Genomic DNA, 13,843 nt, shown 5'->3' with positions numbered 1-13,843 from the left:
CTACAGAAGTCAACGTTGATCTCCGCAAACAAATATTTGAATATTCAGTTTTTATGACCCATCCCTAGTTTTCTGGGAGGAGGAGGGGGAGGAGGAGGAGGAGGTGGCGGCTGGGTTGGGGGGCTGAGGAGAGGCAGAATAGATGGGAACAAGCAGACACAGCAGCTGTGCAAACCCCATCAGTCCAGGGAAGGACTGAGAGGGGGGGCTTTGCAGCCAGGTTGGGCAACAACTACTCTCTCTCTCTCTCTGTCTCTCTCTCTCTCTCTCTAACTTATGTAAAAAAGAATGTGCTTTATTTTGTAATAAGGTTAAATTTGTATATGTTCTTATAGTTGCACAGTTTAATGCACAGATGTATAGAATGCTGATTTAGGCACCATAGGTCTCCTGGGGTGTTTTATGTGGGTGTGGTGTTTCTGAGGTTGGTCCTGAGTGGACTGCGACAGTACACTCTGCCACGGAGAGGGTATTGTTATTCACAACAGAGGGAGCCTGTCCCAGGTTCCTTGGAGAAAGGATGCTGAAGGCCAAATTGGATTTCTGACTGAATGAGGAATCAGCTGCTAGGGGGACGAGCAGGGGAAAAGTTGAGCTACCAAGTCTTTGTGGGCTGTTGGAGTGCCATTCAAATGCCCCAGAACCTCCGGGGTCATTGAGATTCAGGGGAGAGTTAACTGTGGCCAGGTGGAAGGAGCACACGCTCCTCCAGCTGCAGAGCAGCATGACTGCTCTTGGGGCTCACACTATAAATATCTAATCCTTTTCCTGCTGCTTTGAGTGACAACAAGAACACCCCTTAAAGAGTTAATTCTCTCGCTGCTCTCCAGCCGTCGCCGCCGCCGCCGCAACTGCAAGGCTCGACTCAACCAGCAGGGATCGACTCAACTGTAGCAGAGTAGCTCTCTTTCAACACTAATAATGATAATAAAACTACACTTTAAACGAGAAGGCGGACTTAGCTGAAAAAAAAGGCACAAAGGACAGAGAATTCAAATAATCTGCCAAAATTCAAAGTTCAGATCTTCAGCTTTGCCCAAATTATTTCCTGCAATTCCTATTGGAGTCCTACCAATGCTGCATTTCAAACAGTATTCAACTTTCTCTCAAAGAGCTTAATTCATAGATTTTGTGATTTTTATGTTTTTCATTTCACTACTGATAATATTAATACATCGTTAAAGGGGCAATAAGTAATCCATGACCTTTCTGAACCTCTATCAGCGACCAGTAGGAATTGCAACAACATTGTCTCAAGCACGGCACCATCCCCTCCTGTCTCCTCCAGTGAAGTCACATTTTCACAATAGAGACCACTAAAGTTGTTACTTTAAAACTTTTATAAGAAATCACAACTACTATTTTGGAACAGACTCCAAAATGTTCCAAACTGACATTGAATACATTTTTTAATTTCTGTTATCAATGCTGGAGTGTCACAACAAAGGCAGATTTTGTTGCAGAATTTGTTTCATCTATTGCTTAATCAGGCTGTCAAAAGTGTATTTATTTATTTTTTTTCATAATGCAAATAAACAAATCTCCTTGCCTTTTTCATGTGCAGCATGTTCATAATGAAAGAGATGGATCTCACAGGCTGGAAACAGAAACTGAAACTAGAATATTCAAAAGTAGTAATTTCTAACCTGTGAATGCGCTGTGTTTGTGTGTGGTACTATTCTCTGTGGGCTGCTGTTGGAGTGTTGTTGGATACTGTTCTGTTTGAATACGTTAGTTGATACATAATAGTGGCATTGTTTTGGAGGCACTGAAAGAGGTCTGGCACATATGCTGTTATCACATTTTGATCTAATGCCAGATTGTCCAAGCCATGTTAGTGATTGTAGTGTCGGCCATGAGCTTACTTTTCATATCACATTAGCGATCACAAACCCTCAGTAGGCACTGATGGTGCTCATGGCTCCACCTGGCTGCAGACATCGTCTAGGATCACTTCTGGGACAATAATCTTGATTGCTGTTGTTTGGTAGACCTGGCCTGCTATCTAGCTGCCATCAAACAGTGTTAGATATTAAATGAATGTCAGCAGTCAGCAGTGTTGGTGACACTAAGGCTAGAACGTCTGTTCCGGCAATTCTGTGTGCTTTTGGTTGCGTAAGATGAGGAGCAATCTTCATTGTTAATTGATTTGATAAAAACGACTGAGTGCACAAGCTTTTCTAGCTGTGCGTGTGTGTGAACACAGCCAATGGCACAGCAAACCCAGCAAAAAATGGCAGAAGATGGGAGTAGTGTTAGGTATTAATGTAGAGCCTCAGGCATTGCCAAATGTTTTCATATCGCAAAGCTAATGAGCCCAAAACATGTATACTTTTGCTAAATGTAGATTTATCTCTCTGAAGCCAGTATATTAAGTGAAAATGACCTCCAGGCGTTTCCCACTTTAAATGCTCTTCCCAGTGTGAAAATTACCATCAGTGTGTGCATCTAGAATGTGAAACTGCTGATCCCTTGACTTTCTCTTACACGTCTAAAATGTGTAAAGCCTTTTGAAGTGAGCGTTGATCAAATTAAATACTAGAATCTCTGGCTCAAGAGGAAGATTAACAGGTGTGACTAGATATGATTCAACTCTTTCCAGAAATCCATTATTTCCCTGCATTCCCATATATAGGAAAACAAAGCGCCTCTGAACTCATTACATTTTGTTCAAGTACCATGAACTTTACTGAACTTGTCTCACAGTCAGCTCCAATTTTGCATGTGCAAATTTGCTAGTTACACTGTAATAATTTTGCCAGTGTGTTAAGCATGGCCTTCTGGATTTTTGACCAATCATCAACTGAAATGTTTTCATTAAGATCAATCTTCCATTTAAGACCTTATCTATCTTTGTCCCTTTTCAGCTCACTTTTGAAAGCCTGACATACTGTACCAAGTGCAAAGTTAATATTTTTGCTGGCTTTTCTACCTGAAAAGGGTTAGAGAATAGTTTGATTACCAGTTTTGAAAATCTTTAGATAATCAACATCAACCCAAATTGTCAAGGCAAATCAGAATTGGCATTTGAAATGATAAAAACATATCAACATCCACATACATTCACCCCATATCTCCAACCTCTACAGAGGTAACTTTTTTATTCTGCCACAAAGGGTATTAATTCTCAGAAGTTTGTGGAACATTATTACTGTATATAGTTGTGGATCAATATTGCACCTAATGCATTTCAGATGGGAGATGTGGGGTTGTGTCTAGAGCATTTTTAGTCCTGAATGTGGACAGTCACATTTTTTTCTGCAAATGTTTTGCTGTGCAAACACAGGCAAGAAGAAAGAATGCAGGCTGGCCAGGACCCACTGAGCTTTTTTCCAGCCTGGTGAAAAGAATGAATTATTCAACAGTAAGCAAGCTTTCAGCTGGCCATTTGTGTGCTTTGATCTAGGAATCAGGCATTTGCATGAATGCCTGTATTGTCATGTTATGTGTACACAGTGTGTGAATTATTGAAAATAGTGAAGGCCCCAGCTTCATCTGGTAAAGTTTACACTGCAGGCACACTGGGCGACCAGGCTGGAATTGTAAATCCCCAGATGTTGTTTATTTGTCCTGCGGGGTCACATGACTGGGTTCACCCAGGCTGGCCTCACCTAAATGTTCAGTGTGAGAAGAGCCTCGGGGTCAAAACTCCCCCTGGGGCCCCACATTTAACAAACTACACCTAACCGCCCCCCCACCCCCCATGCACAACAGATGTCAAGGTGTGGCAGACACACACACAGACAGGTGTTGCAGGTACAGAAAACATTGCCTGTGCTTGTGTGTAAAATGTGTGTATATGCTGCGTTATAGTTAAACTCTTACAGTAAGCTTTTACCATTTGTTGGCCAAGCATAGGGCTGGGCGATAATTCAATATTATCGTTTATCGTCTTTCAGTGGAATCATATTGTGATGATATGAAGATATTTTAATATCGTGACACACATTTCTGCTGTCTAAATTGATGATGACAAGCAAATTTTACTTAAAAACTCTGATAAAATGAGGTATGGTAGGAATATTATTTGAATATTTCTGTTTTGTTTGACATCACACCTAACATTACCATTCAGTTCAATGAGATGAACATTAATTTGATTATTTAACGTGATTTTGCATACATGAACCATATCGTGATATATATTGATATCGAGAAAAATCCTTATGATTATCATGATATTGATTTCAACCATATCGCCCAGCCCTAGCCAAGCACCTATAAAATACCATGTTAGCCTGAAAAATGATCCCATCTGAAACTAAGATGATTTTCCTATTATTTCAATGAATCTCCTTTTGAATGGAATTGTTAATGTGGAAATGCCCCATGCATTCAGAGACCTTTAGCTTCACAGAAAAAGAAGTGTGAAACAGAAGCAGGAACAGAGGTGGAGGGCTGGTCGGCGGGGGGCGGGGCGACGACGGCGGTGGTGGTGGGCTGTAATTCAAGCAGCTGTACCCAGACCAGCCCCCTCTTCATTTGGCACACCTGAGCAGAGCACAAGCCCTGCTCCCACAGCAGGCAGAGGCTTCAGGCTAGCTGCCTTTATGTTTCCATTACACAAACAACGGGCAGACAGCACATCACTCACGGCTCTTCTCTCGCCTGTGGATCTAACTGACATCTCTGCTATGCTCCTTTATACCTCACATATTTACTCAGCCGCTCTGTTGTCACATTATGTGATCCATGCCTTTGAGAGGAAATGCCTTTTTTTCTGATTACCTAAGATACCGCTCATTAGCACACATACAGTGTATTGTGATCCCCAAGTGAAACATAGAAGCAAGGCCTTTAATTGAGAATGAAGTGAAAGTAAAAAATGTTTCATTATGTTGAGGACTTGGTGCATTACATAGAGGCGTAAAGCAGATCCATGGCATTGGTTGGCTACAGCTGGACACATAATTAGAGTGCCTCCTTACCTATAATTTGTGTAATAGTTTGGGGTTGGCGGCATGTTATTACCATATGAAAAGACTAAGCAGGGGTCATGTGCATCGCTACAGCAATTAGAGCAGAGCTGAGGGCAGAAGAATGTTTGGAGCCGCTGTTAATTGGAAATCTCTACAAAGCTATGCTTTAATTATAATTTAGTGAGAGCTGCACTGTTTTAAACCAATATATTCGGTTGCCATTATTTCCTCTAATAGTATGAATGACTAGGTCTGTTTCCTTTCAAAGCATTGGGCTTTGAAGAGAATGGGATTGAATTAGATTAATTTGAAAGGCTGTGCTGAGGTTTTTCATGCTAATGTAACATGGTTCTCACAAGAAAACTGGATCTGGTTTGCTTATTTGTTGAGATGTACATGCTTTGTGATATGCATGCACTTGAAATGTGGTTATAGAAGTTTCACTCACAGATTTCATATATTGTATATGTATGTATTACTTTGAAAAATTACAGTTATGAAAGCCACACAGGGTTTTGGGGTTACAGCCCATATTAGAATGATGACTATTCACAATTCATTACTCAAAATTATTATCGTAATTATTATTATAGGTAAAATTCATGAGCATGGCATCTCTGAGAATTTGACTGATAAAGTGATGATTGCCAGTAATTATTTAAATCAAAATCATTGCTATCAAAAACAGTCTATATTCTGGCAAAATTAACAAGCAGTTGTTGTTGGAATTCCTGTAAACCGTTTGGGAATTGTTCTCCTGTTTACGTCGCAGAAAGATATTTTTCTTTTGTGGATCTCTCCTTTTGTAAACTGATTCAAAATGAATTATTGATATGTGCCGTAGTTATCGATTCAATATAGCAAAGATATCTTTGAGCTGGTCAGTGATTTTATACAATTGCATTCATTTTTTATTTGATTCAGTGCCATGAAGAGTAATGCTGAATTTACTTGTTGTGTTGTCCTTATTGTGACTCTGGTTGGGACTTGTGGTAAAAGAAAAAAAAAAAAACGTTATCCAGCTGAGTCACCATTATCCAAATAACTGAAATTCTGACCAATTTCACATTTTACTGTGACACATAATGTACCTTTGTTTGAAATTTTTCTGGAGCTTGACAACATAAATTAACTTCTCACTGCCCTGCTACATTTTACATTCTTTCAGCAATGGGAAAATATAAAAATCAATAATGTAGGATCCTGCATAGAGTAATTTATAAAAGAACATTGTTTTGGCTATTTTAAATTAAATATATTTCTCTCCTATTTCCTGTTCATGCAGGTCGAAATGAGCTGATAGCCAGATACATCAAGCTTCGGACCGGAAAGACGAGGACTCGGAAACAGGTAAGAGAAGCAATGTCTGTACTGCATGAATGTCAGAGGGCTACCAGATATGAATGTGCTAAGACTGGTGCCTTTGCTTCTGCAGGAGAGAAACAAACCTAGTCAGAGAATTGCGTGCACACACACACACACACACACACACAGTGGAAAGCTATAAGATAGAGCCCTGGATATAAGACGTGCGGAGGGGTCGTCTGAGGCTGACAACACCCCTCTCACTGTTGTGTCCCTGGATTATGGGGTTCTCAAAATTGTCACCCTCAGATGCACTTAGGTACAGTGCATGTAAAAACAGGACTGTAGTTGTCAAAGATGTATACAGGAGGTGGCTATAGTTTGCAATCCTTTGATTCTCCCCTTTTAAAAGCTTTGAACAGATGCCATCTTTTTACTTAAAATGTAGCCTTTTGTTTTTGTTTTCTACAATGAAACAGATATTTGCACACAATAAATACAAAGGCACCAATAACTATGCATGTGCAAAGAGAGCGGCCACTTAAAAGTGCAAGTATTCTTTCATGTGACTGAATTATTGAGATTGCACACTTGGCTGCAGTAGAAGCTTTTATTTATGGGCAGGTGGAGGCCTAAATAGATTGGTACCATCTCTGATCACAGAGACAGCAGAGTAGTCAGTGCAGTCAGTGCTGCAGAGTGCATCCTGGAGTGGTATATGTCCTCTGCAACACAGTGCGGGCACACTGCATACCACTCTTACCAGGGACTTGGCACCCAGATTTCCAAATCAAACTGTGACAAAATAGATTATAATACTTTGCGCTGTTACACCTGTCTATAATTACTATAACATACCAAACTTCTTAAATAATAATCTGAAAAATGTACAGAATTGTGCTTAAGCTTTCTGAAAAAATACACGGTTCTTCAGAAGTACAGTTGTGCTGGTTAACAAAAAATATCAGTTCTTATTACACATGTGGCTCATAGGATTTATAGTTTTTCAATAAATTGAGGGATAGAGTTGATTCTTGCATTCAAATTGCCCAACAGTGAGCAGTAGCTTTGATGATGCTTTACTAACAGTATGAGGTCCTCTGATCTCCTCCCAGAGCAGGAAATTCCCAATATGACCACTGACTTGGACGGCAACGATAAACAAGCCTGAGTCTAGAGTGACATTCGATCACTGTGTGTGAATTGATCAGTCTGGACCAGAAAGGCCATGTGGTTTCTGTCTGTGTGACTCTCCCCCTCAGTGGGGAATCAGTACAGCCAGAGAGAGTTGTTTACCTACAACAATACAGTTTAACATAGGTCTGGTTCTGCTGTTGCGGTCACTTTAAATGTATGATACAAAATGTTTAATGGCTGTGTTATTTATGTGTAAAGATCAATAGTGATGCATGTGTTAGAATATGAAGAATATGGATCTTTTCTAAATGCTTACCTGCAGAATAAGTGCTTGACCACCATAGTGCTATAGTGACAGGGATGACGCTATTCCCATTAACCCACTCCACTCCTGTTAGCACACTCACCTAGGGTGTGATCTGCCTGATTAATACCAGAGGACAAAGGAAATCTGCCCGCACAACATGCACTGTCATGACCTGATCTCTTCAAACTGCAATTTGCACTGCTGAATATTTCAGATTGAGAACATGAAATATTTTTGGACTGTGTGAACGTTCAAGGCAAACTTGGCTGGTGAAATGCCTTACCCAGCTCCCTTAAGGATACTAGACTAGCCAATTCTCATTCAGTACACAGCAGATCACATCTGCGCGCTCTTAATGTGTGCTAAAGGGGCCTGCATCCTCCTTAATCAGTTCACTTAAGTGACGACAACAGACAGCATAATGCTTTATTGGCTGTAAGCTTGGTGTATGGTTTGGAGATGCTTCTGTTATAGAGCATATCTCCCTGAAGTGTTTTCAACAAAGAGATGTGTAATCCACTTTGTACTTTTTGGTTTTTCTTGTTTTTTTTCCTTTTCTCCTTTTTTTTTAATGGAGGTGTCTAGTCACATACAGGTCTTAGCAAGAAAGAAAGTTCGAGAAATCCAAGCTGCCATTAAGGTACGTCTGGCTTTGCCCAGTTGCAGGGGGCTTTTCATTGCCATGGTTACAGGCTGTTCCTTTGTTTTCCTCCCCTCCCCTACCCCGCAGGTGTCTAGTCACATTCAGGTTCTTGCCAGAAGGAAATCTCGTGAGTTTCATTCCAAGCTAAAGGTATGCGCTTTTCTGCTTTTGGGCTTGTGGTTGCTGTGCGTCTTACTTCCTGTTTCCCGTGGTGACAGAGTGAATGCCTGGTGCTCTGATTTCCCCTAACCCAAATTCTCTGCTTATCATAGTCTCTGCTAATCATAGTCTAGAATTTCTAACCCCCCCCCCCCCCCCGTTTTCTATCACTTACCCATACTTAAACACGCTAAATTACTGTCGCTGCCTACTTGTTTTCATCTACGTTTATTCATCATTCAGTAAGTGCCTTTGCTTTGAGAACAACTGCACATCATACTCATGATTTAGTGTAAAACTAAGTAAACAAGTTCTGTTGTTGTGGTCATAATTTGAAAACAACAATACTGTGATAACAACAATAATAAGACAGCAACACAGTACATCATACATTTTGCAATCAAACATCAACAACATAAACTGTATGAATTAATATCAAACACTTCAAAGCAAATGGTACTGATAGTTTGTAGATTTCTTTTTTATTATTCTATGCCTATTTGGAATAATAATGTGAAACCAAAATCAAAGGATGGTACTGTGTGCCTATGTTGGGAAGCATGCTGGCAAGATGCATTGGCTGTTGGTGAGTGGCTGAGAGCTGAAGGTCAGAGGTCATCAGTCTGCTTACATCTCTTACCAGGCAGACATTGTTAAAAGGGCATGTTGAAAGGGGTCTATATTTAAAAAATGAAGAGGGGTTTACACCTCTACTTCCTTTGACAATGTAATCCAACTTTTCCCCGCTGTCAAAGGCTCTGTGGTGTGCATTCAGAGTGGAGAATGGCCGTGAAGCTGGCTGTTTCTGAAATACCCTCTCTGCTTTCTTGTTCTCCCTTCAATCTGTTGATAACTCCAGGCTCTCACAATGACATGGCTGTCAGTTGCTTTCCTTCCCCCCGGTTCAGATGTCGTCATTTCAGAACATTCTCGTCAGTTATTTCAGCAATAGCGAAATCTGTTAAAATCACAGAAGAAACCCTTTCAAAATGACAGATTAAAATGGGAAAAACCATTGTGAAAGAAGTAATCTTGAATTATATTGACCTGTAATTTAAGGCATTTTTATAAGGTAATGCTTGTATATCAAAGGACACTTTTACCTTCACCCATATGCCATTTTCTTCCTTTCATGGGGAGGCGACTATACTTTTTGACTTTCACACTTTCCTCCACTCCCAGTATTCAGCAAGGATTAATGGCCCCTCATTAATGTGTGTGCGTGTGTGCATGTGTGCGTGTGTGTGTGTGTGTGTTTGTGTGTGTGTGTGTGTGTGTGTGTGTGTGTGTGTGTGTGTGTGTGTGTGTGTTGAGAGAGACAGAAAGAGTCAGCCAGGCAGCTAGCCATGAATGCCTGGTCTTTCAGGGGCACAGGCGGCTGTCTGAGTAAAAACAGACAGCTTTTGTATGAATCTCTGTCTATTCTCATCTAAAGCAAATTAGAGTTCAGTGGCAAAGAGAAATACAAGTGCCCCCTTCATTTTAGGGGGTATCGATGAAAAACCGCTGCTACTTCTCTTGTCTGTGGCATTTTGAGTGAAATTACAATCATTATGTTACTGTTCTCATGTGTTGTCTTGAATGATAGCCGACCACTGATCAGATTATGATAGAGGGCAAGACATTTGCCACTGTCACTCGGTATATCTGACTCATTTGCAAATCCAAATTTCATAATCCCTTTGTTATTAAGTATTCATTATCAATCTTTGTTTGTTGTATTGTGTGAAGGTGGTGGGACGTTCACAAATCAAAATACAGTAGAATGATTATTACCTGATGTTTGTGGGTGTAACTGTATGAGACTCTATGTTTATGCATAACACAGACTGTTACAGATGCTGAAGTACTTAGCCTCACAGCAGATGAATTGCACATTTACAATTAAACCTTGTTTGTTTGTATTTAGGTTACAAGCATGGTAAGTATTTATTTATTTTCTGTGTGTGCTCCTGGCCCTGCTTCAACCAGGACCTGCATCCTCCTTCAGCTGCTAGTTTAGCATCTGTGCTTCTGCCATAGCTGCTGCCCAGTGTTTCCCAGTGTTGGCATCTCCGTGTGTCATCATACTGTCAATACTGTAGCTTCATTTTGCTCCACCAGCAGCCATTGCCAGCATGCTTACCTTCAGCTTCTGCCACCAATGAGTCTGCATGGTTTTGTAGTGCTGTACGGCTAGACCAAGTGCCAAGTGCACTCTACTGCAATATTAATGTTGAATTTAGCAGGGGGCTTGACTTTACATAAATACGCTAATTTACATTAACAAAGGATTGTGTCTAAAACATAATGTACAATGTCTAGTGTACTTCTGCAGGCTTTTTTTTGCTCCCTTTAATTCACTATTCCATATATTTGGCATTTAATGATAGAACATGAGATGAAAACATTCAGCTGAAATGAAGTTAATATTGAGAGATTAACAATATCAAAGCCTGGCATTTACCTACATTTACCCTATTAATTTAAAACCTCTTGTTCAATGATAAAAGAGAGGGACTAACGGGAGCTGCAAAAAGACTCTCAACCAAGTGGGACTTGTGTCCTTCAGTTTTACTTCAGAAATTCTTTTGCAATGTTTGGATGTTTTGACATGCAGGCAAATGCAGCCTTGATAAAAGTGCAGCTGAATGAGGTTTTATTAAAGTATTTTAGTGGTAGATTAGTCAACAAGCAAACTTTCTTTTAAGTGCATACCAGCGCTAACCATTGTATATCGGAATTCAATTCTCATTGTTTGGCACATTCCTTTTTTGAAAACTACACTTAAATAGCTATGGTGATGTATCCTCTTTTAACCTGCTTGCTGTTTACCATTGTGGGAGAGAGGTCAGTAGTGCTTTCAGTGTGTTGTTTAGAGTGCGGTTGTTGCTACTTGTGCAACCATGCCCCACCCCCCTTCTCTGTGAGTGCTAAGCCTTTTGTGACTGCTGTTAAAGGACCAGACTGTGAAGGACAAAGCCCTCCAGAGCATGGCCTCCATGTCCTCAGCTCAGATCGTCTCTGCGACTGCTATTCACAACAAGCTGGGCCTGCCAGGCATCCCGCGCCCAGCCTTCCCTGGAGCAGGGGTAAGAGCCCCACCGGCACCCCGCTATTGATCCACCCTGTCCAGCTTCACCGAGGCCGGCCAGGGGGCCAACCGCACTGACACCCCGGCCAAATCACATTACACACCACAGCTTTGCACAACTGCCCCTATCAGATAAGCGCATGATCAAAAGGAATGGTAGTCAAGATAACTACATCTATTGAACGTGGTGCTGAGAGCCATTTTGATCTCGTTGCTAACAGCTGTACATGATTGGATGTTCTTTGTTGTTTGTTAGTTGTTGTCTATTTACTTATCTAATTCTCCAGTTTTGGCAGGGTATGATATCCACTGGTCAGCCAGGATCCTCACAAGAGTGAGTATGATGTTCTCTTCTCAGAAAAAGACAAGTTAAGTTATAGCCACGTTCCAGAAAAATAACTGAATCAATGGCTAAAGAACACATTTGCCTTAAGAAGCCTTTAATGCATGTCACAATTAATCTATTCAATATGTTATGCTGTGTGTGAAGTATTGTTTTTCTGATGGGTCCCTCATTCTCTGTTTCAGCATTAAGCCTTTCGCCCAGCAAGCCTATCCTATCCAGCCAGCAGTCACAACAGCCATTTCAAGTGAGATTTTACCAGAAAAAAAAACTTAAAAGAAAAAAAACACCCCCAAAAATGAACTTAACACTTCTTGTGATAGTTTGCTGAGTCTGAAAACTGAAAACATCACCTTTGTGCATATAGTGCATCATAGCAGTTTCCATTGTGGCAGGCTTTTAGATGCCATGCCTGCATAATGCTAGTCTTACTCAAAGAAAGGTTCATTTTAAAAGGGTGATCTCTGTAGCCAACAGCGCTGCCTTTGAGAGCTCCAACTCCCATTAGGTTTTACTCAAAACTTTGACATGTACCTTGCTCTTCACATCTCCTCTCCACCCTAACCTCTTTATCCAGTGCGATAACAATAATTTCTATGTACAACAAGGCAAAAGGAGCTCACAATGTTGGTTAACTATGTCAAGCTCGACCCCCTCTCCACTTGACCACTTCCCTGCTTAGTGTAAAACATTTCAGAACCGCCCCAGTTGTGCCTCCTGTCCCTTTTATCTCAGCAAATGACAAATGCCAGATTCTCTTGCAGTGAAACAAATGTGCTGATAGAGAGAGAGCTATCTTGCCTGGGAGATTACTATGATAATGGAGCAGAGTCTTTACACTTTGACCCCACCTACATTTCCCACCTTGTCTGCTCTGTTGTTTCCAATGGGCTGGCAGCCAATTGTATATTGGGATTTGAGGATCTGGTATGAGACCAAAATCGGATCAGTTTCATCAACCTTGATTTTTAGCAGTGACGTTAAATTTTGAAACTTATGAAAGTGGATCGCTATTTAGGTTTATTTCTCCTTTAGCTTATATGAAAGAAGCAGTTTGTTAGATTTTAAGAATCTAATGATTGCTAAAATGTTATGAAGGGACATGAAGTTATGATGTTATGATATTCAGAAGGGAGCAATCAATGAAACTCCTTTGCAAATCCTGTTGTTAGAGAACACTGTTCTGCATTTCTGAGACTTAAAAAATTGCTGTCAAGGTTAGACACCAAAAATCGCTGCTGTAATTCACACAGAGTCCCTTAATTCATTTCGGTTGTGCAGTTTGTGTATAGCTGGGCTTTTTCACCATTAGAAAATCAGTAGGGAAGCTAGTAACAACGTCAAAGAGAACATGTCCAAGCAAACCTCCACTCGCAGCAACACTTCCCCAAAAACTTACAAACTGCATCTTTCCCATGACATGAAGCTTTGATTTGCTGTAGGATTTTGTCTTAAAATGAACATGTTCATACTGTGCCTTGAAACGGCTCATAGAGAGGGTGCAGCTGTTTGAAGGTTTCTGATGTCCCTGCAGGCTACGAGCCCACAGCGGCCCAGGCTCCCACGGCACCAGCATGGCAGGGCCGCTCCATTGGTACATCGAAACTCCGACTGGTGGAGTTCTCCGCCTTCCTAGAGCAGCAGAGAGACCCAGACTCAGTAAGTGGAGCGCCGTGCTGCACCATGGAAAATCACTATCTCATCGTTTTTATTCCCAGCTCTTATCATCCAGTCCCTTCCCTTATAAATCCATAGGGACAGTTTCCCAGGCATAGAGTCAGCTGAGAGTTGGCCAAAACAATCTCAATGGAGACAAGAGAAGCGCAGCCTGAAGAAAACCTGAAGCAATAATGAATGACTATATATTAATCAATTCCTTAAAAGATATGCCATACTATATTTACACTACAGACTAAGGCTTAGCAAGACAATCCACAGACCCACTGAATCATTTGAA

At 40.9% G+C, this 13,843-nt stretch overlaps 1 protein-coding gene across 1 annotated transcript in view; it reads left to right on the top strand.

Moving 5' to 3' along the window:
* Nucleotides 1-13,843, top strand: part of tead1b (TEA domain family member 1b) — a 51,036-nt gene that overhangs the window by 32,748 nt on the left and 4,445 nt on the right. The window contains exons 3-8 of the mRNA XM_071515808.1: nt 6,205-6,269; nt 8,399-8,461; nt 11,410-11,541; nt 11,831-11,877; nt 12,072-12,133; nt 13,421-13,545. Coding sequence (XP_071371909.1) covers nt 6,205-6,269; nt 8,399-8,461; nt 11,410-11,541; nt 11,831-11,877; nt 12,072-12,133; nt 13,421-13,545 — 494 coding nt within the window. The remainder of the gene's footprint in view (nt 1-6,204; nt 6,270-8,398; nt 8,462-11,409; nt 11,542-11,830; nt 11,878-12,071; nt 12,134-13,420; nt 13,546-13,843) is intronic.

This window comes from Centroberyx affinis, unplaced genomic scaffold, assembly GCF_046629955.1.
Source record: "Centroberyx affinis isolate AG114_WGS23_722 - 3 ecotype Tasmania unplaced genomic scaffold, CSIRO-AGI_Caff_v1 ptg000369l_1, whole genome shotgun sequence".
Taxonomy (NCBI): domain Eukaryota; kingdom Metazoa; phylum Chordata; class Actinopteri; order Beryciformes; family Berycidae; genus Centroberyx; species Centroberyx affinis.
This window is presented reverse-complemented; position numbering and strand designations above follow the sequence as displayed.